The sequence below is a fragment of the Bufo gargarizans genome, chromosome 3 (genome assembly GCF_014858855.1).
Source record: "Bufo gargarizans isolate SCDJY-AF-19 chromosome 3, ASM1485885v1, whole genome shotgun sequence".
Classification (NCBI taxonomy): domain Eukaryota; kingdom Metazoa; phylum Chordata; class Amphibia; order Anura; family Bufonidae; genus Bufo; species Bufo gargarizans.
This window is the reverse complement of record NC_058082.1, coordinates 465,229,618-465,257,220: the sequence shown is the minus strand read 5'-3', so window position 1 is coordinate 465,257,220 and position 27,603 is coordinate 465,229,618. Positions and strand designations below refer to the sequence as shown.

General features: G+C 43.8%; 1 protein-coding gene across 1 annotated transcript; it reads right to left on the bottom strand.

Moving 5' to 3' along the window:
* Positions 1 to 977: 977 nt before the first annotated feature.
* On the bottom strand, positions 978 to 18,012 carry ABHD15 (abhydrolase domain containing 15). Its single transcript, XM_044287074.1, has 2 exons — positions 17,090 to 18,012; positions 978 to 1,746 (listed from the first exon to the last, which is right to left on the bottom strand). The coding sequence occupies exons 1-2, from the start codon at positions 17,944 to 17,946 to the stop codon at positions 1,221 to 1,223; spliced, it is 1,383 nt and encodes a 460-aa protein (XP_044143009.1). The 5' UTR covers positions 17,947 to 18,012; the 3' UTR covers positions 978 to 1,220.
* Between the last annotated feature and the right edge of the window lie 9,591 nt (positions 18,013 to 27,603).

Genomic DNA, 27,603 nt, shown 5'->3' with positions numbered 1-27,603 from the left:
TCAGTTTGAAGTGTTCGCCAACGAACACATGCAAGCTGCCATCTTGACTCACCCGTCCGGCGATGCACAGGTAAGCCCTTACCTGTGTCGGGAGCCGGTCTGAAATCAAATGCGGTCACCGGGAGCAGGCAGTTCCAAGAACAGCCCTATGAAGGCCCCCGGCGGATGTTCTCGGAACTGCCTGCTCCCGGGGACTGCATTTGATTTCAGACCAGCTCCCGGCACAGGTAAGGGCTTACCTGTGCATCGCCAGGCGGGTGAGTCAAGATGGCAGCCCGCATATGTGAACACTGCGAACTGACCATCACTGGTTGTAGCTTAGCAATGTGCCTGAATTTTTAAAAAAAATTCTGGCACAAACTGAGCTAAATAATAGCTGGTATAAACTTACTGTATCCAGTCTAAGGCTACTTTCACCCTAGCGGCACGGACCTCCGGCAGGCTGTTACGTCGGGTGAACAGCCTGTCAGATCCGACCTGCCGCTAGTGACCGTGTGCCTCCGGGCTGCTGCTCCGTCCCCATTGATTATAATGGGGATGGGGGCGGAGGCACGGCAGCGCACGGCGAGAGGCTGCTGGAATAAAACTACATGTCCAACATTTATTCCGGCAGCCTCTCGCCGGAACTGCGCCTCCATTATAGTCAATGGGGACTGAGCAGCAGTCCGGAGGCACGCGGTCCCTAGCGGCAGGACGGATCAGACAGGCTGTTTACCCGACGGAACAGCCTGCCGGAGGTCCGTGCCGCTAGTGTGAAAGTAGCCTAAAATGCATCAGATTTCTCATCCAGTGTCAGCAACTATGAGAAATCTGGCTTATCTTTAGGCCTCATGCACACGGCCGCTGTTTTGGTCCGCATCCGAGCCGCCGTTTTGGCGGCTCGGATGCGGACCCATTCATTTCAATGGAGCCGCAAAATATGCAGACAGCACTCCGTGTGCTGTCCGCATCTGTGGCTCCGTTCCGCGGCACCGCAAAAAAAAAAATAACGTCCTATTCTTGTCCGCAAAACGGACAAGAATAGGCAGTTATATCAATGGCCGCCCGTTCCGTGGACCGCAAAAAACAGCACGGTCGTGTTCATGTAGCCTTAGGCTGTTTAAAGCTTAAAATAGTAAAGGAATCTATTTTATACAAACATTACAGCAACAGCTAACCAATCTCATTTACCGGCTGTATTAAATACTACCGCTGGTTTACGCTGCCATCCCGTGTGACTTTCATCTAGTGTATGACCGTTTCCAGTTAAAAATCTCCTCTTTGAGATCTTTATAAACAGCTGTTTCTCGTCTTTGCAGAGTAGGTCTTCTCCGTCGGGTCATCAAGTTTGAATTCCTTCGTTTTGTGAACCATTTTTTCTTCTCTTCCGTACGGAAAAACTCTGTTACAGATCTAAAATAGTCCAACGTAACTTCATGACTCCATGTGGTTGGTGATTCTGTAAGAAACCCACAGTGCCCTCCATGATGTGTTAACAGGAGTAAAAAGTAAGGGTTGGTTCTAAAAAGTTCAATGGGGAGCGTAGTCGGTGGTGATCCTCGGATTGGATCGTCCATGCTACAGATGCATAGCACTGGGACTGCAACTTCATCCACATCACGCAGGGGCTCGTTGCGTTCCCAGTAGCTGTCCCAGCTTACTTTCCTATTTTCATACTGGCAATGTAACGTCTCATGAAGTTCCTGTAGAGAATTGCTTCCAAATAGTTTATCAGTGGATACAACTTCTCCTAAAGCTGTGAAATATCTGCAATGTAGATGAGACATCAATGTATTTTATGATGCATAAAGATCATCTAAATGTGCAAAAAAAATAACTTTTATTATAGCCCATAGCATGCAATCAGATTTCAGTTTTTAGTTTTTCAGTGAAATAGATCTGATTGGTTGCTTTTTGACGTTTTCTGTATGATGCACGTTATATATTAGTTTAAAAAGCTTACAGCAAGACTACATATCATTTGCAGATCTAGAAATCTTCCTAATAATACATACAGCACCCATCCTTAATTGGATGTGGAACAAGTAGCTCTGCCGGTCTTTACTATTGGGAATTGGGGGTTCTACTTTGATTGCTGAGGGAGTCCTCTGATGTGGCCACAAGAGCTATGGGGTGATAAGGCGGCATAACTCGCACTTACAGAAAGGCAGGAGGCTCCTGTGATCTTCAGGAGTGTAGAAGCAGATTTTTATTATCGGGCTTACAATCTCCGCTAGCTCTGGCGCACACACACACACTCACACTCTCTTTTCACCCTAGGGGCCATGACTTTACAACTTTTTTGTCAGGTGGATGCAGGTATATATTTTTTAATGAAGTGATTTTGAAATTTGCCAGTTGCATCATTTTCTATTCAATTAAATTTTCCCTACCATGTAAAGTTATGGTGTTTTAGTTGCGTTTTTCTGCACAGCTATGTGAACCACCTTTTTCAGGCCAAACCCAGAAGCCTCCACCTAATTAGCAGAAATGGCAGTAACAAAATACGTCTTTTATTTCATATTTTCCATAGACTCTGATCTAACATCAGAAACTGGGGTTTTTACACACCAAAGAGCACAAGTGGGAAAATGGCTCTAAAAGCCTATGTGAACACACCTTAAAAATGCACTTATACTACTCCATATAAGACCCCATGCACATGATTGTATTCTCAGTCCGCATCTGATCCACATTTTTTGCGGATCGGTTGTGCAACAAGACGGTCCGCAAGGGGTCCCTTTTGCATGAGATAAGTGTTTTGTGACGCCAGTTGCAATTAAGCAAATGGTGTTGGTACCCTGAGTGGTATAGGGTGGCCTATAATGTCCCTCAATGTTTTGCGCACGTGTCATGGTGCTCCTACCTGGATACGCTGGAACCCCAGGCGTTGGCTCTGAAGCAGACACAGGGGGTTGTTGAATTGTGGGATGAAGAATAAATTGAGTCCAGACCTTGTGATGAAGTTTAAAAGCAGCTTTACTTTCAATAAATGTTTCTCCAAACAATTTACAGACTGTCTTGGTTCCCAGCAGGCTTCAGCATGTAACTCTGGCAGGTAAACTCCTCTCTGCTACATCAGTTACTCTCTGGCTCTGCTGTGCTGGCAGGCTTAAATACAGTCTCTGCTTCTGCAGGATGCTGCAACTTCTCTCTGTAGCCGAACTCTAGCTTAATCCAGGGAACTTTTCCTTCTGGCTCCTGAGGCTCCAAGCTGTGGCCTCTATATCCAGCACAGCTGAAGGTGCTCTAGCTGGCTCGCTTAGCTTGGCTGGCGCACGTCCAGCATGGACATGCAGCTTCTGCACACCCTACCCTGGCAGGGGGTAAACTATAACTCCACCCTCCCTGCAGCAAGTGGGACACCACAGAGGGGGGGTGTTAGAATGGAAGAGGAAGTTCCACTCTCTGTAAATGTAGCACTGCCATGCTTGCTGCCACCTACTGGTGAACTAGGTACATTACATTTGAACATAACCATTTCAAACATAGGAATGCACATTGTGAAGGACCTGCAATAAATACACAGATGACATGTTATTAGCCCATTAGAGATAGTAGCAGGGTGCAGAAGTGGTAATGCCACTCTGGGGTATTATAGATGCAGACCCATTCATTTCATTGGGACTGCAAAAAATTGGTGCTGTCCACATCTGTATGTCCATTTCGCTGGCCTGCAAAAAAATATAGAACATGTCCTATTCTTGTCCGTTTTGCCGACGCAAATAGGACATTTCTACAGGAGGTGGGAAAAAAATTGGTGGCATGCACATGGCCGGTATCTGTTTTGCAGATCCGTGGTTTGCAGATGGTAAAACATATATGGTCGTGTGCATGAGGCCTGCAAACCGCAAACCTGAAACTTCAGATGCCTGTTTGGATTGACGCCAACCTAAAATTAAACATTTAGGCGAGTCCTTCTGTCCTTTTTAGCAATCAGAGGTCTCAAGATCCAGACAGTCACTGATCAAAACATCTGACTTGGCACTGTTACATTTCTAAAGTTTTTTATTTAATTTAAAATGATGGGTACCTTTTTAAGTCCATTCAGTGCTGACCCCATTCAGCTCGATATTCTTAAGTGTCAATGAACTGTCATTGGCACAGCATCTTCTCTGAGCTCCTCCAAGACTTCTTCAACAGAGTGCTCCACTGCCCTTGTGACAGACTGTGGAACACGATGGCACGGATGGATTAATGGCCCTTTTAGACAGGCTAGTCATGTAGACAGGGAGTTTTTAAATGCACCAGAATGACCACAGCAGCACATGCTGTATGATAAATCTATAAACTGCCTGTCTAAAATTGTAAGACAACTTTTAGTTGTATTTTGTAGAATGTTGAAGCATTTTGGTGCAAAAAGTCACCTCTTAAGCCCCGTTATGTCGGTCCCCTTATGTCTCGCTGCGTTTTATGCCAAAATGGAGTCCTGAACACAGTAGTAAATCTAAGCCAGTGCTGTTGCCATGAGCCACACTTATGCTGATTGTTACTTCTACCTAATAAAGGAATAAGGTTGGAGATATTTCTGCCTGCACGACACATGTGAAATACCAGTCGGACTGCGGTACCTAGGGCCCACCAGTGTAACTGATTCTGGGGGCCCATCTTAGGGCTCCTGCACACAAACTAATTTTTTTTCGTGTCCGTACCATTTATTTATTTTTTGTTTTGTGGCCTGTATTTGAAATCATTCACTTCAATGGGGCCGGAAAAAAAACAGAAATGACTCCATGTGCATTCCGTGTCTGTATGTCCGCATGGCCGTTGCGCAAAATGATAGAACATGTCCTATTATTGTCGGCATTACAGACAAGGATAGGACTGTTCTGTTAGAGGCCGGCTGTTCTGTTCCGCACAATGTGGAATGCACACACCCAGTATCCATGTTTTGCAGATCCGCAATCTGCAAAACATCCAACAATCGTGTTTATGAGCCCTTACAGTGATAACAGAATTACCAGAATTAACCCTATGAAACTGGCTGACATTAGCGATGTGCTAATGTCAGCAGACCCTAACTGTAATATTTGTATGCTTATGGACGCCCCGGTTACTGTACAATTTTAACTTTGATATGCTAATTCGCCTCTAGGAGTTTTAACTTTGATGATATGCTAATTCGCCTCTAGGAGCAGAGGGGGGGGGGCATTGCTCCTTCTCCTAGAGGCTCCGTTCGCCCACCTCAAGTCCTTGATTGACATGGCCAGCGTTCTTCTCCTGCTGGCCCTGTGCGCTGGATAAATCTCGGGCCTGCGCAATCCCAGCACACAGGGCCGGTAGGAGGAGACGAACGTTGCCTGGCCCTGTCAGTCAAGGATGGCAGGGTGTGACTTGCGGTAGGAGAACAGAGCCTCTAGGTGAAGGAGCAACCCCCCCCCCCCCCCCCCCCCCTGCTCCTAGAGGCTACTTTGCATATCAAAGTTAAAATTGACCACGGCATCTGAAGGGTAAAATGTATGCGGTCAGCCTTATGGCTGATCGCATACATGTGCCGCGGGTCTCTGCTATTTAAAATAGCAGAAACCTGGCATGTTTAGAGACCGGACTTGCGTCGTACATACAGTACAGACCAAAAGTTTGGACACACCTTCTCATTCAAAGAGTTTTCTTTATTTTCATGACTATGAAAATTGTAGATTCACACTGAAGGCATCAAAACTATGAATTGACACATGTGGAATTATATACATAACAAACAAGTGTGAAACAACTGAAAATATGTCATATTCTAGGTTCTTCAAAGTAGCCACCTTTTGCTTTGATTACTGCTTTGCACACTCTTGGCATTCTCTTGATGAGCTTCAAGAGGTAGTCACCTGGTTTAATGGTTTTCACTTCACAGGTGTGCTCTGCCAGGTTTAATAAGTGGGATTTCTTGCCTTACAAATGGGGTTGGGACGATCAGTTGCCTTGTAGAGAAGTCCGGTGGATACACAACTGATAGTCCTACTGAATAGACTGTTAGAATTTGTATTATGGCAAGAAAAATGCAGCTAAGTAAAGAAAAACTAGTAGCCATCATTACTTTAAGAAATAAAGGCCAGTCAGTCAGCCGAAAAATTGGGAAAACTTTGAAAGTAAGGGCTATTTCCCCATGAAGGAGAGTGATGGGGTGCTGCGCCAGATGACCTGGCCTCCACAGTCACCGGACCTGAACCCAATCGAGATGGTTTGGGGTGAGCTGGACCGCAGAGTGAAGGCAAAAGGGCCAACAAGTGCTAAGCATCTCTGGGAACTCCTTCAAGACTGTTGGAAGACCATTTCAGGTGACTACCTCTTGAAGCTCATTAACCCCTTAGTGACCAGCCTGTTTTGGGCCTTACTGACCAAGCGTTTTTCTTCCTTTTTTCATCGTCGCGTTCCAAGAGCTATAACTTTTTTATTTTTTCGTCTATATAGCTTTATGAGGGCTTGTTTTTTACGGGACAAGTTGTAGTTTTTAATGGAACCATTTTTGGGTACACATAACTTTCTGATTAACTTTTATTAACTGTTTCTGGGAGGGAGATGGGGAAAATAGCAATACTGCCACTGCGTTTTTACATTACATTATATATCTTTATTCTCTGGGTCAGTACGATTACAGTGATACTAAATACTTATAATTTTTATTTACGTTTTACTACTTTTTTTCCAATAAAACCCCTTTTATTAACCAAAAAAAATGATTTTGCATTGCCACTTCACAAGACCCATAACTTTTTTTTTTTTTTTTTTCTATGGAGTTGTGTGAGGGCTTGATTTTTGAGGGACAACTTGTATTTTTCATTGGTATCATTTTGGAGTAAATGTCGCTTTTTGATCGCTTGTTATTACGTTTTTTTTCGGTGGAAACTAAGAATAAATTTGAAATTCTGTCTTTTTTTTATTTTTATTTTTTACGGCGTTCACCATAGGGGATAATTTATGTAATATTTATGTAGTCCGGGTCGTTACGGACGCGGCAATACCAAACATATGGGGGATATTTTCTTTTTGCAATTTTTTTCATTGAAAAGCGTATTTTCAATGAAAAAAAAGCATATTTTTTTATTTTATGGAAGTGTATTTATTTATTTATTTTTTTACTACTTAAAAGTCCCACAAGGGGACTATAATATACAGTATTTTGATTGCTTTTAAAATGTAATGCATTATCTCTATAAGGCATTACATTTCAATTGCATTTCAATAGCGATGCTATTCAAACCTTTACCAGCAGGTGGCGCCAGAGAGGCACGGCCTGCTGGAAATAACTGAAGACAGGCTCGGGGCCTTGAACGGAAGCAAGGTAAGCTTCCGAACACATCAGCACCCCGCGATCTTATTTTCGGGGTGCTGATGGGAGACAGAGGGAGTCCGCTCCCTCTGTCACCACTTTACATGCAGCGGGCGCCATTGCGCCCGGCATGTAAAGGGTTAAACAGCCCGGATCGGCACTCCTGCCGGTCCGGGCTGTTAGAGCAGGGTCCCGGCTCTCATGTGAGAGCCGGATCCGTGCTCCCCGCTGCACGGGGGAGCCGTGCAGCGCTTAGACCGGGCCGCCGTAAAAACGCGGCAGCCCAGCCTAAGGCCCCTTAGTGACCGCCATAAAAACACGTATGGGTGGTCACTAAGGGGTTAAGAGAATGCCAAGAGTGTGCAAAGCAGTAATCAAAGCAAAAGGTGGCTACTTTGAAGAACCTAGAATATGACATATTTTCAGTTGTTTCACACTTTTTTGTTATGTATATAATTCCACATGTGTTAATTCATAGTTTTGATGCCTTCAGTGTGAATCTACAATTTTCATAGTCATGAAAATAAAGAAAACTCTTTGAATGAGAAGGTGTGTCCAAACTTTTGGTCTGTACTGTATATACGGTGGAGGTCCTTAAGGGGTAAAGATGAATTATGATGGTAGACACTCGCAGCAATATGCACAAACATACATGTGGCAGAATTTTGGCTACTTTCACACTTGCAGTAACAGGGTCCGGCAGGATGTTCCGGCGGGGGAACAGCCTGCCGCATCCGTGCTAACGCTAGCCCACCATGCCGCCGGAAGTCCGCTGTAGTTTTTGTCTGGCCGCCTCTCGGCATGTTTGAATGGGGCCGGAGCGGACTTTCGGCGGCACGGTGGGCTAGCGTAAGCACGGATCTGGCAGGCTGTTTCCCCACTTGAATAGCCTGCCGGACCCTGTTACCGCAGGTGTGAAAGTAGCCTTACACATATATGGACATCCTGCTCTTAAGTCAGAAACAAGACACATGCAGTTCCTATCACACATAGAAAACATGCAATGCACGCACAAAGACATTTTTTGCCTAACCCTATTAAGTGTAGCACACTTAAAGGGGTTGCCTCACTTCAACAAATGGCATTTACTATGTATTCTGATTTTCCATATTGGCTCTTTTCCATCACATTATACACAGCACGTATCCGTGGTTACGACCACCCTGCAATCCAGCAGTGGTGGCCGTGCTTGCACACTATAGGTAAAGGTGTTGGCCTATGGGCACTTCCAGCCTTTCCGTATAGTGTGGTCCTGGATTGCAGGGTGGTCGTAACCACAGATACATGCTGTGTATAATGTGATGGAAAGGAGGCATTATGGATAATACCAATACATTAGTAAGTGCCTTGTATTAACTTTCTCTACTTGATAAATGCCACTTACTGAAGTGAGACAACCCTTTAAGCATAAATGTCTGGCATGAAATGTATCAATCATTAACCTCCTCAGATTGCACACAATCAGGGCTGGTGCAAAGATTTTTACCAATACAAGCGAAGCTACATTTGCCATATAGTGCCATGCCAGGTGCGGCGCCCCCCTGTGTGAGTTATGCAGCCCGGCAGCGCTGTGCACCTTTAAAAAAAAAAAATACTTGCCTCACTCTGAGAGTGAGACTGCTCTGCTCCCGCCATCTTGTTCTCGCTCGCAGCCTCCCACAATCCTGTCTTCCGGCGTGCATTGCGTGATCCCGAGAGATCACAGTAAGAAAGCAGCATCGAGCCCGGATGGGTGGAGGCGGGGGCGGCGGCAGCGCAAGTGATTTATAAAAAAAAAAAAGTTTAATTTTTCTGCACCCTAAGGCAGCCACTTGGTCTTATTATAGCGCCAGGCCTGCACACAATCTATAGTATATTTAAAAGGGTTGTCCTACCATAATGACCTATCTACAGGATAGGTGATAAATATCAGATTACTGGGGGTCTGACTGCTGGAACACCCACTGATCATAAAAAAAGGGGTCCAGAGACATTCAATTACATTACCGCCAATCTATGTACACAAGGGTCTTAAAGGGGATGTCTCACTTCAGTAAGTGGCATTTATCATGTAGAGAAAGTTAATATGAGCCACTTACTAATATACTGTTATTATCCAAATTGCTTCCTGGATTAATTTTTCCATCACATTATACACTGGTCGTTTCCGTGGTTATGACCACCCTGCAGTCCAGCAGTGGTGGTCGTGCTTGCACACTATAGGCAAAAGCGTCAGCCTCTCTGGTGGTCGGGACCATGGCAGCACACATAGGCTAGTGCTTTATCCTACAGTGTGCAAGCACGACCACCACTGTTGGATTGCAGGGCGGTTGTAATCATGGAAACGAGCAGTGTATAATGTGATGGAAAAATGAATCCCGCCAGTAAAGGAAGCAATATGGACAATCACAATACATTAGTAAGTGGCTTCTATTAACTTTCTCTACATGATAACTCTGACTTACTGAAGTGAGACATCCCCTTTAACTCCTTAAAGGGGTTGTCCGGGACATTTGTGTAATTGTTTAACTAACAAGCACATAAATATTACATACATGACTGTCCTACCTTTGCCAGACTTTTCTGATGCCCCATATACATTGCAAAAATTCTCAGCCAGAAGTGAGTCTTTTATTAGATTCAGTGACGTACCGGGTCCCTTTCTGCAGAGCAAAGCAGCTTCTTCCGCTTCGCAGGGAGCCCGGTGACGTCACCATCACTTGACTTGTTCCGATCAACGCCCTTTGTCCGGAGGAGGTTAAGACCACGTTCCCTTGATCATGTGGGTCCCAGCAGTCAGACCCCCACCAATCAGATACTTATCACCTGTCGTGTCATAGCTGTCTCACCTTTTCACATCCTTAAAAATTTTCTTTGGGTGTAAAAAAAATAAAAATGTATTAAAAATCTGGCCCAAAATATGTGTCAAACTAAAATAGAAATGTTCGGCTGTTAAAGGGCCTGTGTCCACTTTTCTAGTTATCCTCTATCCACAGGATCGGTTATAACTAAGTGATCCGTGGGGGTCTGAACGCTGGAGCCCCCACTGATCGCCCTTCTTGACTGAGTGGCAGGTCGAGCATGTGCCCTGCCTCTCCATCCATTCTCTATGGGATTGCTGGAGATGGCAGAGTACAGCGCTGGCTATTTCCAGTGGTCCCAAAGAGAATGAATGGAGTAGCAGGCCTGTCACACCATAAAAAGGGGGAACAAGACCCGTTCCTGGGATCAGTGGGGGTTGCAGAATCGGACCCCACTATTCATATAGTTATGCCCTATGGTGTGGAGAGGATAACTTGAAAACCTGCACAACCCCTTTAAATCCTCCACCACTCCACCAGTATCTCTTAACATGGCAGCAGTGATGCCTGTAAATATGGAATATCATCACTGCCGCCATGTAAAACATACCTGTCAATACTGGAGAATGTGACGCACTGTGCAGAATTTTTCGGGCATAAGTACAACCCCCTTTGCAGGTCACAACCTTTAACAAAGCCCAAGCAAAGGTGGTAGAGGAGCAACATGAGCAAAGGGCACAAGCGGAGGGTCATAAGTGAAACAGAGCCATTAGGGTCACCTGAGACAGGGTTAGGCTCCATTCACACGTCCGCAATTCCGTTGCGCATTTTGCGAACAGAATTGCGGACCTATTCATTTCTGTGGGGCCACACGATGTGCTGTCCAGATCCGGAAATGCGCAATTCCGTTCCCGAAAAAAATAGAACATGTCCTATTCTTGTCCGCAATTGAGGACAAGATTAGGCATTTTCTATTATAGTGCCGATGATGTGCGGTCCGCAAAATGCGGAACGCACATTGCCGATGTCTGTGTTTTGCGGATCCGGGGATCCTCAAAACATACGGATGTGTGAATGGACCCTAATAGTGGGGATCCTGGAGAAGGGGCAATATTAGCGGTGCATTTAGAGTGGGGGCATCTGGAGCTGGGGCACTTACGGGGGTGCACCTAAAGCAGAGACATTTGGGTCACCTGAGGCAGGGTAATAGTTAGGATCCTGGTGCAGCTGCAGGGGTATTAGGGGGGGCAACGGGAAGATTCAATATTAGGGGTGCATTTAGAGTGGGGGCATCTGGAGCTGGGGCACTTATGGGGGTGCACCTAAAGCAGAGGCATTGGGGGGAGTCAGGGGACCTAGGGCAGAGTCCCCCCAATGCCACTCTGAACTCTGCAGAGAGCAGCACACATTCATAGATCTGTGTCTGCTATAAACAAATCCCCTATTTCCCCCTTACAGTCTCCTACAGCTCACTACTGTCACACACCTGAGAAATCAGCCCAGCACCGCAGAGGAGTCCTTCTCTCCAGCAGTCAGTTTCCTGACAGCAGGGAGGGCAGGAGGAGGCAGACATCTTCTCTCCTCCTTCACAGTCAGCAGCCCCAGAAGTCTAGAAGATACTGCAGGGCCTCCTGTACAATGTACACCAGTAGGAGAATGCATCACTGTGCAATACTGCCACCTAGTGGTTACAATAATTATCTCTTCTGAGAAAGCAGAAATAATTACTCCTCCATCTTATCTCGGGTGCAGGAAACTGGGGGCCTACCGAGGAATCCCCCGCCTCCCCGATGGGCCAGTCCGAGCCTGGGTATATACCATATAATCTGTTAATATAAGCCAGTTGTGTCCATTGTAAACTAGAGGTTGTGAGTTACTCTAAATTCAAAAGAAATGCAGGCAAATTTATCACTGTTAAATTTAATGAAAAATAGTCATCCTCGAGTCATCCCTATATTTATATGAATGGCATATTCCAGATTGCCTAAAACCTGTTTCTGTGTAAACTAGACTTAAAGGGCTTCTGTCACCCCACTAAACTGTTTTTTGGGTTTTTTGTTTACTTATAATCCCTATACTGCGATTTATGCCTACATAATCTAATTAATCATTTTGGTTCAGTAGATTGTGTTAAAAACGTGCTTTTAAAATATGCAAATTACCTTGTTACCAGCAAGTAGGGCGGCTACTTGCTGGTAGCAGCCGCATCCTCCGATCCTAAAGACGCCCCCTCCTCATGTTGATTGACAGGGCCAGTGAACGGGATCGTCCTCTGGCTTGCCCTGTCTGCTATCAAGATCTCGCGCCTGCGTCGTAACGGTATTCAGTCGGCGCAGGTGCACTGAGAGGCGGCCGCTCGCTAGGCCGCTCCATCCTCAATGCGCCTGCGTATTGGAATGTATTTGCTCCGATGAGCCGAAGTTATTGCTTCGCGAAGTCTCCCGGGACTTTGCGCAATAACTTCATAAATTAATTTGTACTGTAAAAAAATATTTCCCGGACTCGGGTTCGGTTCCAAGGTACCATCGGAGCCAATACATTCTAATACTGTGCGGAGCTCCTGCTCCGTACAATATTAGAACAAAGTTTTATGTTTCAGAATTATTATTATATGGGGAATGCATGAAGCTGCTAACCCCTTAACCACTTCAAATTCGGGCCACATGCCCCCTTCCTGACCAGGCCTAATTTTGCAAATCTGACATATGTCACTTTATATGGTAATAGCTTTGGAATGCTTTTATGTAGGGACTAATTTTTTGTGGAATGAGGTGACGGTTTTATTGGTACAATTTTGTGGGACATACGCCTTTTTGATCACTTGGAGTTGCACTTTTTGTGATGTAAGGTGACAAAAATGGCTTTTTTTTACAGTTTTTATTTTAATTTTTGATGGTGTTTATCGGACAGGGTGGATCATGTGATATATTTATAGAGCCGGTCTTACAGATGCGGAAATACAAAATATGTCTATTTTATTTTTTTCTATTTAAATTTTTTTTTTTTTATTCCTTACTTGGGGAATTTTTTTTTTTTTTTTACATGTGAAACCTTTTTTTTAATTTTTTTTATTTTAACACTTTATTTTCAGACTTTTGATTTTACACTTTGCATCCCCCATAAGGTCAAGACTTCTGGGGGACATTCAACTTCACTTTTTCCCCCCCACTATTGATTTCTCCTGTAGTTGGGGCTGACATGGTAGCCCCAGTTACAGGGGAAATACACCCCCCAGAGAGGCTGTACAGCAGTATACAAAGCTGTACAGCCTCAGTGCAGGGCTGATCGATGTCTGTGGAAGACCCAACAGCTCCTGTACTCTCCAGGCCCCGTATACAGCGATCTAAAAGGCAGGGACACCTGGGAACTGTCCCTGCCTTCTCTCTGGGTTGCCCTGCTGTCACTGACAGCGTGCAGCTACCATCTCTGAATGAATGTTTCTGAACGTTCAGAAACGTCCATTCAGAGATAGAGATCCACCTCCCGGACGTTTATAGTCAACTGGCGGACGGGAGGTGGTTAAGGACCCTTGCCGTACATGTACATCACAGCTGGACATAACTTAAGGGCCAGTGACGTACATGTACGGCAGGCTGATCGGGTGGGTGCAGGAGCTGCGCCCACTCGATCAGCGGCACTGACAGCCGGGTCACTGCTGCATACGCCGGCATCGGTGCAGACACTGATGCCGGCATATTAACTTCTTGTATGCCGCGGTCAAAGCTGACCGTGGCATGCAGAGGATTTGTGGAGGGTACGGATGCCCTCCGCATCTCTATCCGGTCTCCGCGCTGCAGTGGCGGGGACCTGATGGCAGAGAAGGCAGAGAAGGCAAGCCCGATGCCTTCCATAGGCATTGGGGCTTGCCTCCTATGGAAGACTGTGAAATGCAGCCCTTAGGCTGGGTCTCACAGGCAGGCTGTCATAAAAGCTGACAGCCAATGCATTACAATGCAGGTTGTAATGTAATGCATTTCATAGGGGATCAGATCTGAGAAGTTGAAGTCCCATAGTGGGACAAAAATAAAAATTCCCCCATCACCTGAACGCCGTAGAAAAAAATGAAATAAAAACTGTGCTAAACATGTTACCTTACATCACAAAAAGTGCAACACTAAGCGATCAAAAAGGCTTATGCCCCCCAAAATAGTGCCAATCAAACCATCACCTCATCCCGCAAAAAAATGATCCCCTACATAAAAAAATTGGGCAAAAAATGAAATAAAAACTATGGCTCTCAGAATTTTGGAGACACTAAAACATGATTTTTTATTTTTTTTTCAAAAATGCTGTTATTGTGTAAAACTTAAATAAATAAAAAAGTATACATATTAGGTATCGCTGCGTCCGTAATAACATGCTGTATAAAAATATCACATGAACTAACCCCCCATGTGAACACCGTAAAAATAAAAAATAAAACGGTGTAAAAAAAAAAGCACATTTTTGGTCACCTTACATAACAAAAAGTGTAATACCAAGCCATCAAAAAGTCATACGCACCCCAAAATCATACCAATCAAAGCATCATCTCATCCTGCAAAAAATGAGACCCTACCTAAGACAATCGCCCAAAAAAAAAAAAAAAAAAAACTATAGCTCTCAGAATATGGAGACACTAAGACTTTTTGCACCGTGGCCGTATCGCGGACAGCATTTGCGGATCCACAATACACAACATCACGGATGCGGAACCATTTACTTCTATGGGTCCGCAAATCTGGAGATGTGGAATGGTGCGGAACAGAAGCACGGAACGGAACCCTATGGAAGCACTACGGAGTGCTTCCGTGGGGGTTTCGTCCCGTACTTCTGTTCCGCAAAAAGATAGAACATGTCCTATTTTTTTGGCGGAACGACTGGATCGTAGACCCATTAAAGTCAATAGGTCCGTGTTCCGCTGCGGCTACCTCACGGTGGGTGTTCACAGCCACGGGACACACGTTCGTGTGCAAGGGGCCTAAAACATGATTTTTTTGTTTCAAAAATGCTGTTATTGTGTAAAACTTAAATAAATAAATAAAAAGTATACATATTAGGTATCGCCGCGTCCATAACAACCTGCTGTATAAAATTATCACATGAACTAACCCCTCAGGTGAACACCGTAAAAAAAAAAACGGTGTCAAAAATACATTTTTGGTCACCTTATATTATAAAAAGAGTAATACCAAGCGATCAAAAAGTCATATGCACCCTAAAATAGTACCAATCATCTAATACCGAAAAAAATGAGCCCCTACATAAGACAATTACCCAAAAGATAAAAAAAAACTATGGCTTTCAGAATATGGCTTTCAAAAATGCTTTATTTTGTAAAACTGAAACAAAAACAACAACAAAAATTGTCGCGTCCGTAACAACCTGCTCTATAAAAATAGCACATGAGCTAACCTGTCAGGTGAAGATTGTAAAAATCAGCTATTTTTTGTTACCTTGCCTCACAAATAGTGTAATATAAAGCAACCTACCAAAAATCACAGGTACCCTAAAATAGTACCAACAATACTGCCACCTTATCCCTTTGTTTCCAAAATGGGGTCACTTTTTTGGAGTTTCTACTCTAGGGGTGCATCAGGGTCTTCAAATGTGACATGGCAACTTAAAATTATCCCAGTGAAATCTGCCTTCCAAAAACCATATGGCGTTCCTTTCCTTTTGTGCCCTGCTGTGCACCTGTACAGTAGTTTACGACTACATATGGGATGTTTCTGTAAACTACAGAATCAGGGTAATAAATATTAAGTTTTGTTTGGCTGTTAACCCTTGCTTTGTTAGCGGAAAAAAATAGATTAATGGAAAATCTGCGAAAAAAGTGAAATTCTGAAATTTCATCTACATATTCCTTCAATTCTTGTGGAACACCTAAAGGGTTAACAAAATTTGTAAAAATCAGTTTTGACTACCTTGAGGGGTGGTTTCTATTATGCAAGCCCCACAAAGTGACTTCAGACCTGAACTAGTCCTTAAAAGGTGGGTTTTGGAAATTGTCTTAAAAACTTTAGGATTTGCTTCTACACTTCTAAGCCTTCTAACATCCGCAAAAAATAAAATGTCATTTGCAAAATGATCCAAACATGAAGTAGACATATGGGGAATGTAAAGTAATAACAATTTTGGGAGGTATCACTATATGTTTTAGGGCTCATGCACACAAACGTATTTTCTTTCCGCTTCCGTTCCGTTTTTTTTTTTTGCTGACCGTATGTGGAAACATTCACTTCAAAGGGGCTGTAGAAAATACAGAGGTTACCCTGTGTGCGTTTCATTTCCGTTTGTCCGCATGGCCGTTCCTCAAAAAAGTAGTGCATATCCTAATATTGTCTGCAAATCACGGTCCGAGGCCCCATTCAAGTCAATCAGTCCGCAAAAAAAACGGAACGCACACGAAACACATCCGTATGTCATCGGAATTTTGCAGATCCATACTGTAAAAATGCTATGCCCAGCCCATATTGCTCATGTGTTTGGTGATTAATAAGTTACTGTTTCTGTATACGATCCGCAAAAAAACGGATCAAATATGGAAACCATACGGATATGTTTTGTGCAATAACGGAACGGAAAAGGACTTAAATCAGAGGAAAAAAAGCCCTCAGATACGGAACAACAGATCAGTGAAGAACGGACCGCAAAACAACAACTGTCGTGTGCATAACCCCTTAAAAGCAGAGAAATTTAAATTTAGAAAATTTCTAATTTTCCCTACTTTTTTGTAAATTTGGTATTTTTTTATATATAGAAATAAAATATTTTGACTCAAATTTACCACTGTCATGAAGTACAATTTGTAATGAAAAAACAATCTCAGAATGGCCTGGATAAGTAAAAATGTTTTAAAGTTATCACCACATAAAGTGACACATGTCAGATTTGCAAAAAATGGCCTGGTCCTTAAGGCTAAAAATGGCAGGGCCCTGAAGGGGTTAAAACAGGCATGTCAGGAGAGGTGAAAGGTCCTCTTTAAGTGCCTTCCGTTTTTATATTAATGCTTTGTAATAGACTATGCTGTGTTACATTATAACAATATAAACCATACGTCATTCCATTATTCCGGGTTTTGCATTACCTGCTAAGAATGGCTTTCTGATAAAGTAGCAGAGGCCATTCATAATACCATGGCAATCTGGTTTCAAACCACTCCTGACAGCGGAAGACTGGTGAAATGCAGGACACAGCTGTCATGTAACTGGAGGAGCCACACTCTCCCAGATAAGAAAGCAATAGTCCAGACCCAAGACCTTCGCTTACAGCAAAGAGCATCAAACTTGGATGCCTAAAACGAATATAATTTACAGCTTCTTTTAGATCTCCAGGTTCTCCAAAATCCTGCAGTCTAAGTGTTGTCAGAGGACAATCATTTTGCCCACGTCTGTTAAAAATCACTGGATAGTAACCTTTTCCTAATGCAAGCAGGCAAAGTTGCTGAACGTTTCTGGTCAGCTTTCCAAAAGGGTTAGGAATGACCAGGAGTAATGGTGGATTGTCTATGACATTTGTCCCACTTCTTGGTTTTAGACTTTGTCTTGGTCCTACTACCCAGTCCAAAGCAATGATGCCACCATCTGTAAGCTGTAGGTTTTCCCTGGCCAACTCCAAGGGATTATCAGGTGGAAGGATGTGTTGAACAAGGGTCTGAACGTTTGGCCAATGAACCCACCACCAGCGTGTTGGCTCAAGAATGAAACGCTGAATATCTTTAAGCAGCCAATGGGCAAGAGCTGATGGTTTGCATATAAGCTGGTATCCTTCTGGAAGAGAGTCCCAAGAGTCTCCAAAATCATCTCCAAAGCAATCTTCTTCTTCAGTCTCTACAGGACATTCTTGTTTCTGCTTTGTAGAGCAAAACTTGACCTTGGAAATAGAACTTATAAGAACACTTATGCGAGACCAGATAATCCACCACAAACTTTGTATTGAAAACATAATGTTGATGCCACTTCTGGAGAGACTTCAGACCGGCCTCCTCCTGATTTGTCGTCCTTGAACCTTTCATCAACGCAAACATTTTTCGATTTCTCTAACTTAGCAAACGTTTTATTTATTTAAGTCCTCGGCTTTCCATTGGCTTTGAGATTTACGAAATGTTGAACTGTTCTTGTGCCGAAGTGTTTGAATAGTGATTTATGTTTGCCTGCAGCTACAGTGTCTCATCCTTAGTGCCAATGCTCTGCTGGGTTGTGACCTACCAGGACCGGTAATGATCACTTGGATGTGAATAATACAATTGTGGTTGTAGTGGAAATTATGTATTCAATCCACTTATCTTGTGGGTGATAAGGACATAAAATGTAGTGTTAGGGGGAAATTGTCATGAAGCCAGTCCTAAACTAGAAAAGAACTTGGGTGCTCGGATTTCATCTCTGCTTGATCCACATATTTGTATCAGCGGGAGAATATTCTAAGTTGGCTTTTTCAAGATTTCGTTTTTCATTTCCACTGAAATCTACTTTTACTTAGAGTTTACTATGTTTTCATATAGATGTATTTTTATATTTCAGTGGTCAGCAGCACAGTGTATGTTCATAATCTTGGATGTACATTTGTGCAATTTTTTTGAGTAGGAAATACTTGCGAAATTTTGAGAACCAATATTAAAGGGTTTGTCCAATGAAAAATAATCTGCAGTTTTCAAACCAGCACTTGTAATAAAAAATGTTGTATAGCCACTGAGCTATTGAATAAAATCTGTATAGCGCCACCTGCTGTTTGTTCTTTTTCTTATTTTTCTGTCCACCTTGCTGAGATGGATGGACATGCTCAGTTCTCTCCTTCATCTGCCTCCTGAGCTGTGATACGGAGAGAACTGCAGCAGCAAGGAGACGACCCCGGTTCTTACATGATTCAAGTGGCACTGTCACAAAATAATTACATAAAATTCATATAATGAGAAGAAACCCATTAGGCGATGCTTGGCATGTTCCGGAGCGATTGCTGGGTTTGCAGCGGTCACATGCCTGCCAATTTGCAACCCGAGTCATGTAACCGCTGCAAACCCAGCCCGACAGCTCTGGCCCATGCACGGTTCCCCCTGCCACCTCAGATAAGGCCATACATTCAGTTCCTACGGCCTGATCTGTGTAAGGCCTCCTGCACACAACCGTTTTTTTTTCCGTTTACTGGCAGTTTTTTGCGTTCCGTATACAGAACCATTAATTTCAATGGTTCCGCAAAAAAAACTAAAAAAAAAACTAAAAAAAAAAAAAAAAAAAAAAAACTAAATGTACTCCGTATGCATTCCGAAAGATAGAACATGTCCTATTATTGCCCCAAATCACGTTCCATGGCTTCATTTAAGTCAATGGGTCTGCAAAAAAAACTGAACACATACGGAAATGCATCCATATGTTTTCCGTATCCGTTCCGTTTTTGCGGAACCATCTATTGAAAATGTTATGCCCAGCTACATTTTTTCTATGTAATTACTGTATACTGTATATGCCATACGGAAAAACGGACTGGAAAAACGGAACGGAAACGGAAACACAACGGAAACAAAAAATGGAATAACAGATCTGTGAAAAACAGACCGCAAAACACTGAAAAAGCCATACGGTCGTGTGCAGGAGGCCTAAGCGTCCTGTTGCTTGGGAACGCTTGCAGTCATGTGCCTGCCAATTGCGGTCACATGACTGCTGCAAACTCAGCAATCGCTCCGGCACATGCCGAGCATCGCCTACTGGGTTTCTTCTCATTATATGAATTTAATTATTTTGTGACAGTGCCACTTGAATCACCTATGAATTCACTCTTTTATATACACCTTCAGTTGTCATTTATATTTTGAAAAAAGATCACCATTTTATCACCAGGTTGTGACCTGGGCATGTAAGGTCCGCCTCCCCTCCCCTGTTTTTGGCGTTTTTTTAGACCATATAAGTCTGTACTAGTGTATTCTGTATGTACTGTATAAACAGTCTGTACGTGAAGAAGGGGAGCTCTCCCGAAAAACTTTGTGATCTGCCAATAAGGCCTCTTTCACATGACCGTTTTTTTTTGCCTTCCGTATACGGTCCGTATACGGAACCATTCATTTCAATGGTTTCGGGGAAAAAACGGACTGTACTCCATATACATTCTGTTTCCGTATTTCCGTTTTTCCGTTCCTTTGAAAAATAGAGCATGTCCTATTATTGCCCGCAAATCATGTTCCGTGGCTCCATTCAAGTCAATGGGTCCGCAAACAAAACGGAACACATACGGAAATGCATCCGTATGTCTTCTGTATCCATTAGGAAGATTTTTGAAGCGGAGACAAAAGTCCTGCATGCACAACTTTTGTCTCTACTACAAAAATCTTTCTCTGAGTGGAAACCTAAGGGACCCCATTATAGTCTGTGGGCCCGTAGGCCGAATCCGTCCTTTCCATTCTCCTGCACCCAGGGGAGCACCCAGGAATTTTGTCTAGGGGGGGTCTGAAAGGCAAAAAAATGTGGCATGTGTAGTGCGCTGTGCTAATTCAATTTTTCAAAGCTCCCTTTATATTTAAAACTGCAGGGACGGGGTGTAGCGTGTTGCGCTGATTCTTTTACTTGGCGATCCTAAAAGCTCTGCAGGAAAATAACAATGTGGCGCGCAATTTTTTGGGGCCCCGCCCATTATTAAAAGCCCCTCCTACATATAATAGGCCACTCCCAACAAACACTGTACAGCTGACATTCTATAGTTGCGGCCTGTCTCTACACATCATACGGAGAGAGGGGGGGTCTGTCCTGGCTGCACTGCCTGCTTCACATCATACAATAGACAGCAGGCTACAGCCAGGAAGCTCCTCCGCTCTCCTCCCTCCCCCGATCCTGCTCAAGGCCTGTGGTTCCCCCCACCATCTGCCTGCTGCCCCCTTTGGCTCTCCTCACCCAGCTCTGAATCCTCCTTCTGCAAATGACAGGAGGAGGAGCTGGAGCATCTCCTCTCCTACATAGCGCCCCCTACCTCTTACATCCAGTGATGTCACCTTTGTTGTAGACGTTCTCTTTCCTCATCTTCTCCATTCAGACCAGACCGCCATGATGATTTTTCAGCCATCTCCCATCTCTGCAGAGATTAACAAACAGACATTAGTTTCCCACATTTCCATCATCTTCCCATCTTCTGAACACCCTTTCCTGCCACCCCCAATACTATACTGCAGAAACAGTCCCCCTGGAAATACTACTACCACACAGATAGTGCCCCAATACGGTGCCCGCTGTGCCCCCAATACTATACTGCAGAAACAGTCCCCCTGGAAATACTACTACCACACAGATAGTGACCCAATACTGTGCCCGCTGTACCCCCAATACTATACTGCAGAAACAGTCCCCCTGGAAATACTACTACCACACAGATAGTGACCCAATACGGTGCCCGCTGTGCCCCCAATACTATACTGCAGAAACAGTCCCCCTGGAAATACTGCTACCACACAGATAGTGCCCCAATACGGTGCCCGCTGTGCCCCCAATACTATACTGCAGAAACAGTCCCCCTGGAAATACTGCTACCACACAGATAGTGCCCCAATAAGGTGCCCGCTGTGCCCCCAATACTATACTGCAGAAACAGTCCCCCTGGAAATACTACTACCACACAGATAGTGACCCAATACTGTGCCCGCTGTGCCCCCAATACTATACTGCAGAAACAGTCCCCCTGGAAATACTGCTACCACACAGATAGTGCCCCCTTCAACAATTATTGGCACACAGTGCTCTAAAAAAATAACTGTGCCCAGACACTACTAGTATAAAGATAATGTCCCCAAAAAATTATTGTACCCCCGCTTAGTACCCGCTGTTGAGCTAATGTCCCCATAATGTATGCCAGTATAAAATACCCCTATATAGTGCCTCATTAAATGCCCTCATAGTGCTCCTCTCCCCTTCCCCATAGTGTCGCCCATAATATGCCAGTAAAAAATGCCCCTTCTAAGTGCCACCATATGCCCCAATAGTGCTCCTTTCCCCCATAGTGCCTACCATAATGTGCCAGTAAAAAAATGCCCCCTTAGTGCCACCAGATGCAATAATGCCCCCATAATGTGCCAATTAGAATAAAGGCCCCTTTAGAGCCCCCACTTCCCCTTAGTGCCTCCAAATAATGCCCCTATAGTGCCACCAGATGCCCCATAGTGCCATTCTCCCCTATAGTGCCCCCCATAATGTGTAAAAAAAAAAGCCCCTTTAGAGCCCCCATAGTGCTCCTCTCCCCCATCGTGCCCCCAAATAATGCCCCCATAGTGCCGTTCTCCCCTTTAGTGCCCCCATAGTGCCGTTCTCCCCTTTAGTGCCCTCCATAGTGCCGTTCTCCCCTTTACTGCCCCCCATAGTGCCGTTCTCCCCTTTACTGCCCCCCATAGTGCCGTTCTCCCCTTTAGTGCCCCCCATAGTGCCGTTCTCCCCTTTAGTGCCCCCATAGTGCCGTTCTCCCCTTTAGTGCCCCCATAGTGCCGTTCTCCCCTTTAGTGCCCCCATAGGGCAGTTCTCCCCTTTAGTGCCCCCATAGGGCAGTTCTCCCCTTTAGTGCCCCCATAGTGCAGTTCTCCCCTTTAGTGCCCCCATAGGGCAGTTCTCCCCTTTAGTGCCCCCATAGGGCAGTTCTCCCCCTTTAGTGCCCCCATAGTGCCAGCTCCCCCCCTCAAAAAAAAATAAAAAAAATACACTGATACTTACCAGCAGCGATGCAATGCAGCCTCTTCCAGCCCGTGTCCCTGCTGTGTGCTGCCCGGCTCAGGCGGCGCGATGATGACGTCATCGCGCCGCCAGAGCCGGCCTCTGATAGGCTGCAGGCATTAGTGCCTGCGGCCTATCAGAAGAACAGGGGAGGGACACACCTCTCCCTCCCCTGCCGCAGCACAGATATGGATTTGCAGAACGGATGTGGACCCATTCTGTGGACGTGTGAATTGACCCTTATATCTGCCTAAAATGAAACCGATGCTGTGATGCCACAAACCTCAAAAAGTTTGTATTTATTTTACTCACTTCCACAGCGCTTTACAGACATTATCGTCAGTAAATAATGGAATATCTATTATCTCATGATGTTTGTGGTAGCCTCTGGACATTTCAGATTAGATTTTTGTTACTTCACAATACCGTTTTCTCCCCTTATTCCCCAATCACAGCCATTTCTTAGTAATACTGTAAAAACAAATAGCAACTTTTCTTTATGGCAGAGCTCTATGCATTTGGTGTACTGATTCGGAGTGCCCTCTAGTGAGCACTAGATGTATTTGCACATAAAGCTAACACAATAACTTTTTTAATTTATGAAAAAGGTGATTTTACATTGTTGTATTCTTATTTTTCATTCCCTGCCTTCCCAGGGCCATAGCTATTTTTTTTAGGGCTTGTTTTTTTTTTCTTTTTCATTGCCATATTTTGACCCCTATAACTTTTTTATAGTTGTATCTACGGAGCTGTGTGTCATTTTTTGCGGGACGAGCTGTAGTTTTTATTTATACCATTTTGGGGTTTGTGTGACTTTATGGTTTGTGTGACTTTTATGACAAAAAATTTGAGGGGTAAAGTGACTTTTATTAAAAAAAATTGGGAAGTGAAAAAAATGACAAGTTTTTTTTATTTTTTCTATTACTCTGTTCACTGTATGGGATAATTATTTTCATATTTTAAAAACGGGCATTTTCGCATGCAGCAATGCCAATGATGTTTATTCTTTTCATTGTTTATTTATTTTTATTCTAGGGAAAGGGGATGATTTTAATTCTTATATTTTTTAAAACTTTTTCTACATTTTTTTTCAACTTTTTTTCTACTTTCTTTTAGGTCCCCAAGGGCAAAACTGCTTCTGAGGGGTTAAATGCCTGCACTTAGCATTACCGCGGATGGCAGACATTAGCCCGGATGTCTGCTCTATGAAACAGTAGAAACCCAGCGACCATGGCACCTGGCGCACTTGCGAGCAGGCACCAGCTTTAAAGACCCGACTTCCGCCATACTTTTACAGCGGCGGTTACTGCTTCAAAATATTGATGGTCTATACTTTGTTAGATTAGTGAAGGTCCGACTGATAGGTGTTTTTAGGGACCACAGCAGCGATGACCTAGCATATTCCCTAAGTGACTGCTGCAGTAAAACACTGGCCTCAGCAGACTTGTGCTGTATGCCGATGAGGCCAGTGATTACATCACTGCTGCAGCCAAATAAACACGGAGTGGTGGGGAGGCCCAAAGCAGCAGCGCTGGAACAGCAGGGGGATTTATCCAGTGAGTAAAAATCTTGTATTATTTTATAACAATTCCTCTCATTAACCCCTTCCCAATTGCCACCATACATGTATGGCGGAAGTCAGGTATTTAAAGATGAACGCAGTGGGTGCCATAGCTGCAGGGTTTCTGCTGTTCAAACAGTGTACACCTGGGACTAATAGCTGCGATTGGCAACAGAGCTGATTGCAGACGTTTAGCTGCTCAGATGCCATGATTAAATGTGATCATGGCATCTAAGGCTGCTTCCCCGGGAGTGCTGCATTTGCAGGGCCTGAACAGGTCCCTCATTCAGCGATCAGGGGTGCCGTTCATTGTCTGCGACAGCCTGGGTCTCTCTGAAGAAACCCATGCTATTGTAGTTATAGTTCATATGGAACCCTGCAGATGGCAGGACTCCATAAGAACATAGTGAATCTGCAAAGAATTGCAATGGCAATGGTAAGGGAGAAATAATCTAATAATAACTTCTTATAGTCACTTAGGGTGACATAAAAAAAGGAAAAAAAAGTTTAAAAAAAAAAAAAATTTCAATCACCCCCTTTCCCCATAATTAAAATAAAAAATGAAACACCATAGGCATCACTGTATCCCAAAATGCCCAAACTATTAAAATATAAATGTATTTATCCAGTACCGGGAATGGCGGAAAAACTAATCAAAATAACCGATTTGCCATTTTTTTCGTCACTTTACCTCCCAAAGTTATCCCCCAAAATGGTATAAATAAAAACTACAGCTCATCCCGCAGAAAATGAGCCCTCACACAGCTCCGTAGATATAACTATAGAAAAAAGTTATTGGGTCAGAATACGGCGATGAAAAGAAAAAAATAATATTTTTCAGTATTAAAGCACAAGAAAAACTATATAATTGTGGTATCGTTGTAATCGTACTGACCCAGAGAATGAAGGGCACAGGTCAGTTTTACTGCACATGGGAGGCCGTAAACACCCATTTGCATTTTTTTTTCAGCTTTCCACTACATTATATGCAATATTAAATGGTGCCATTAGAAACTACACATTGTCCCACGAAAAACACGCCCTCACACGGCTAAGTGAACAGAAAAATTAAAAAGTTATGGATCAGGGAAGCAGGGATTGAAAAATAGAAATTCTAAAATCCTTTGGGGCTGAAAGGGTTAAAGGGGTTATCCGGTAATATTTACTTCATGTCATCTGCCCACAGAAGAGAGTATTACAAGTGTTCTTCTACCTAGTCACATATCACTACGATTTAGATTACCTGCTCTGATGTATCCACTTGCATTCAGCGCCTGTGTTAGGTAATATAGCATGAGAAAATAGATCTCCATTGTATTCAGTATATATGCACTGACACTAGTATGCAAAATCAACTTAAAGGGGTTATGCCATGACTGATGTAAAAAATGAATATTATCATATAGCACATGACAACCTCTTTCTAACAGCTAGAACCAGCCCTGTACCTCACATGTATCCTGAGATCTCCCCGTTCATTGCTCCAATTGCTCTGCTAGATTGTCTACAGCCTGGCAGCTCAGAGGGCGAGTCCTTTCTGCCGCAGCTCTCTCCCTGTTACTGCCACAGCTTCTAACAGAACATATGGCTGGTGGTTGATGATTAACCCTAAGTTCACACTTGCGCGTTTTACAGCGCGTTCCTACGCGCTGTAAAACGCGCAACACATGAAAACCAATGCTTCCCTATGGGGCTGGTTCACATTTTCGCGTTTTACAGCGTGTTTGAACGCGCTGTAAAACGCCCGACACTCAAACAAGTACAGGAGCTTTTTTTGGCGCGTTTGACGCGCGTTTGGGCCATAGACTCTTTGGACAACACTGCTGTCAATCACCCAAACGCGCGTCAAACGCGCGTTTACTATTACAAAAAACGTGCATAAATACGCGCGACAAAATCGCGCGTAAAAACGCGCGTTTGCGAAACGCTTAGGTGTGAAACCAGGGTTAAACTGAGCGTGTGCGACCACCTTAGTAAGATGTATATAAAATAAGGAAAATAGCAAACAGCAGGTGGCGCTATACAAATACATTTTATTCAATAGAAATGTTTAATTATATGCATGTAGAATGTTTTGTGACACAACCCCTTTACAGGGTAATTGGATAGTAATAGGTTTGTCACCTGTAAATTCAAAGTTCGTGCAGAGAAAGACGTGACAGTAAGGCCTCATGCACACGACCGTTGTGTGTGTCCGTTGTTCCGTTTTCCGTAATTTTCTACGGACCCATTGACTTTCAATGGGTCCGTTGAAAACTCGGAAAATGCACCGTTTGTCATCCGCGTCCGTGATCCGTGTTTCCTGTCTGTCAAAAAAATAAGACCTGTCCTATTTTTTGGACGGACAACGGTTCGCGGACACATTCAAGTCAATGGGTCCGTGAAAAAACACGGAGGCACACAAGATTGTCATCCGCGTCCGTCTTTTTCCTATCATTTTCAAGGCAAACTTGACTTAGATTTTTTTTTCACTTTTCTGGTATGGTGATCCTCCAAAAATCAAGGAAGACACACGGAAGAAAAAACGGACACGGATCATGGAACAACGGAACCCCGTTTTGCGGACCGTGAAAAAATACTGTTGTGTGCATGAGGCCTTAATCGTTTTTCTCGTCACATATCAATAAAGCCAGCTATCAAGAATTGTGCACAAATGTAGTATGACTAGCTATTTTATTCAGCTACCTTATCATATATGACTGCGGGCCTTAGTCACAGTTGGTACTATTGTCAAATCCCTTTTGTTAAAGGACCAGGGTATTGACACCCTCTTTTTATGTGGGGGGACAAAACTGTCTTATACACTAGTAGAAAGTAGAGGTAAGCAGGGACGGATTAAGTGCATGATAGGCCCGGGGCTGTCTACCCAACTTGGGCCCCCCCCCCCCCCCTCCATTTTAGTTTATTTTTATTTTTTTGTATGAAGAGGCTGTATGAGCGCCACAGTCTCTTCTTGGGCCATATAACATCTTCAGACCAAAAAAAAATACCCCAAATTGGGTCCTAAACTCAAATATTTGGTCGTCAAATTTAAAATACATATAATTGTAATAAAAAAGACATGGAGGAGAATACAGCACCACATACCTGTTACATCCAGTGACATCTCCTGTCATGTAGACCTTCTATTTCCTCTTCTCCTCCATTTGACCCAGACCACCATGGCAAATTCTTTCAGCCGCATCTCGTCTCTACAGTTTGTAACACAGACACGTTAGATTTCTCAATTTTTCCATCAACCTCCTCATCCTGGTGTCCCCACAGTGTCATCCTGCCACCCCCAATACTGTGCCAGTTGTGCTCCCCAATGCCACAGGAACTATACTGCTAAAAAAATAGTGACCCTGATAGATATAATTGGGGTAATTT

Coding starts and splice junctions, on each gene's coding strand:
- ABHD15 (XM_044287074.1), bottom strand. CDS start 17,946: ATGTTTTCAATACAAAGTTTGTGGTGGATTATCTGGTCTCGCATAAGT. Junction 1,747..17,089: donor CAGAAAGCCATTCTTAGCAG/GTAATGCAAAAC, acceptor TCTACATTGCAG/ATATTTCACAGCTTTAGGAG.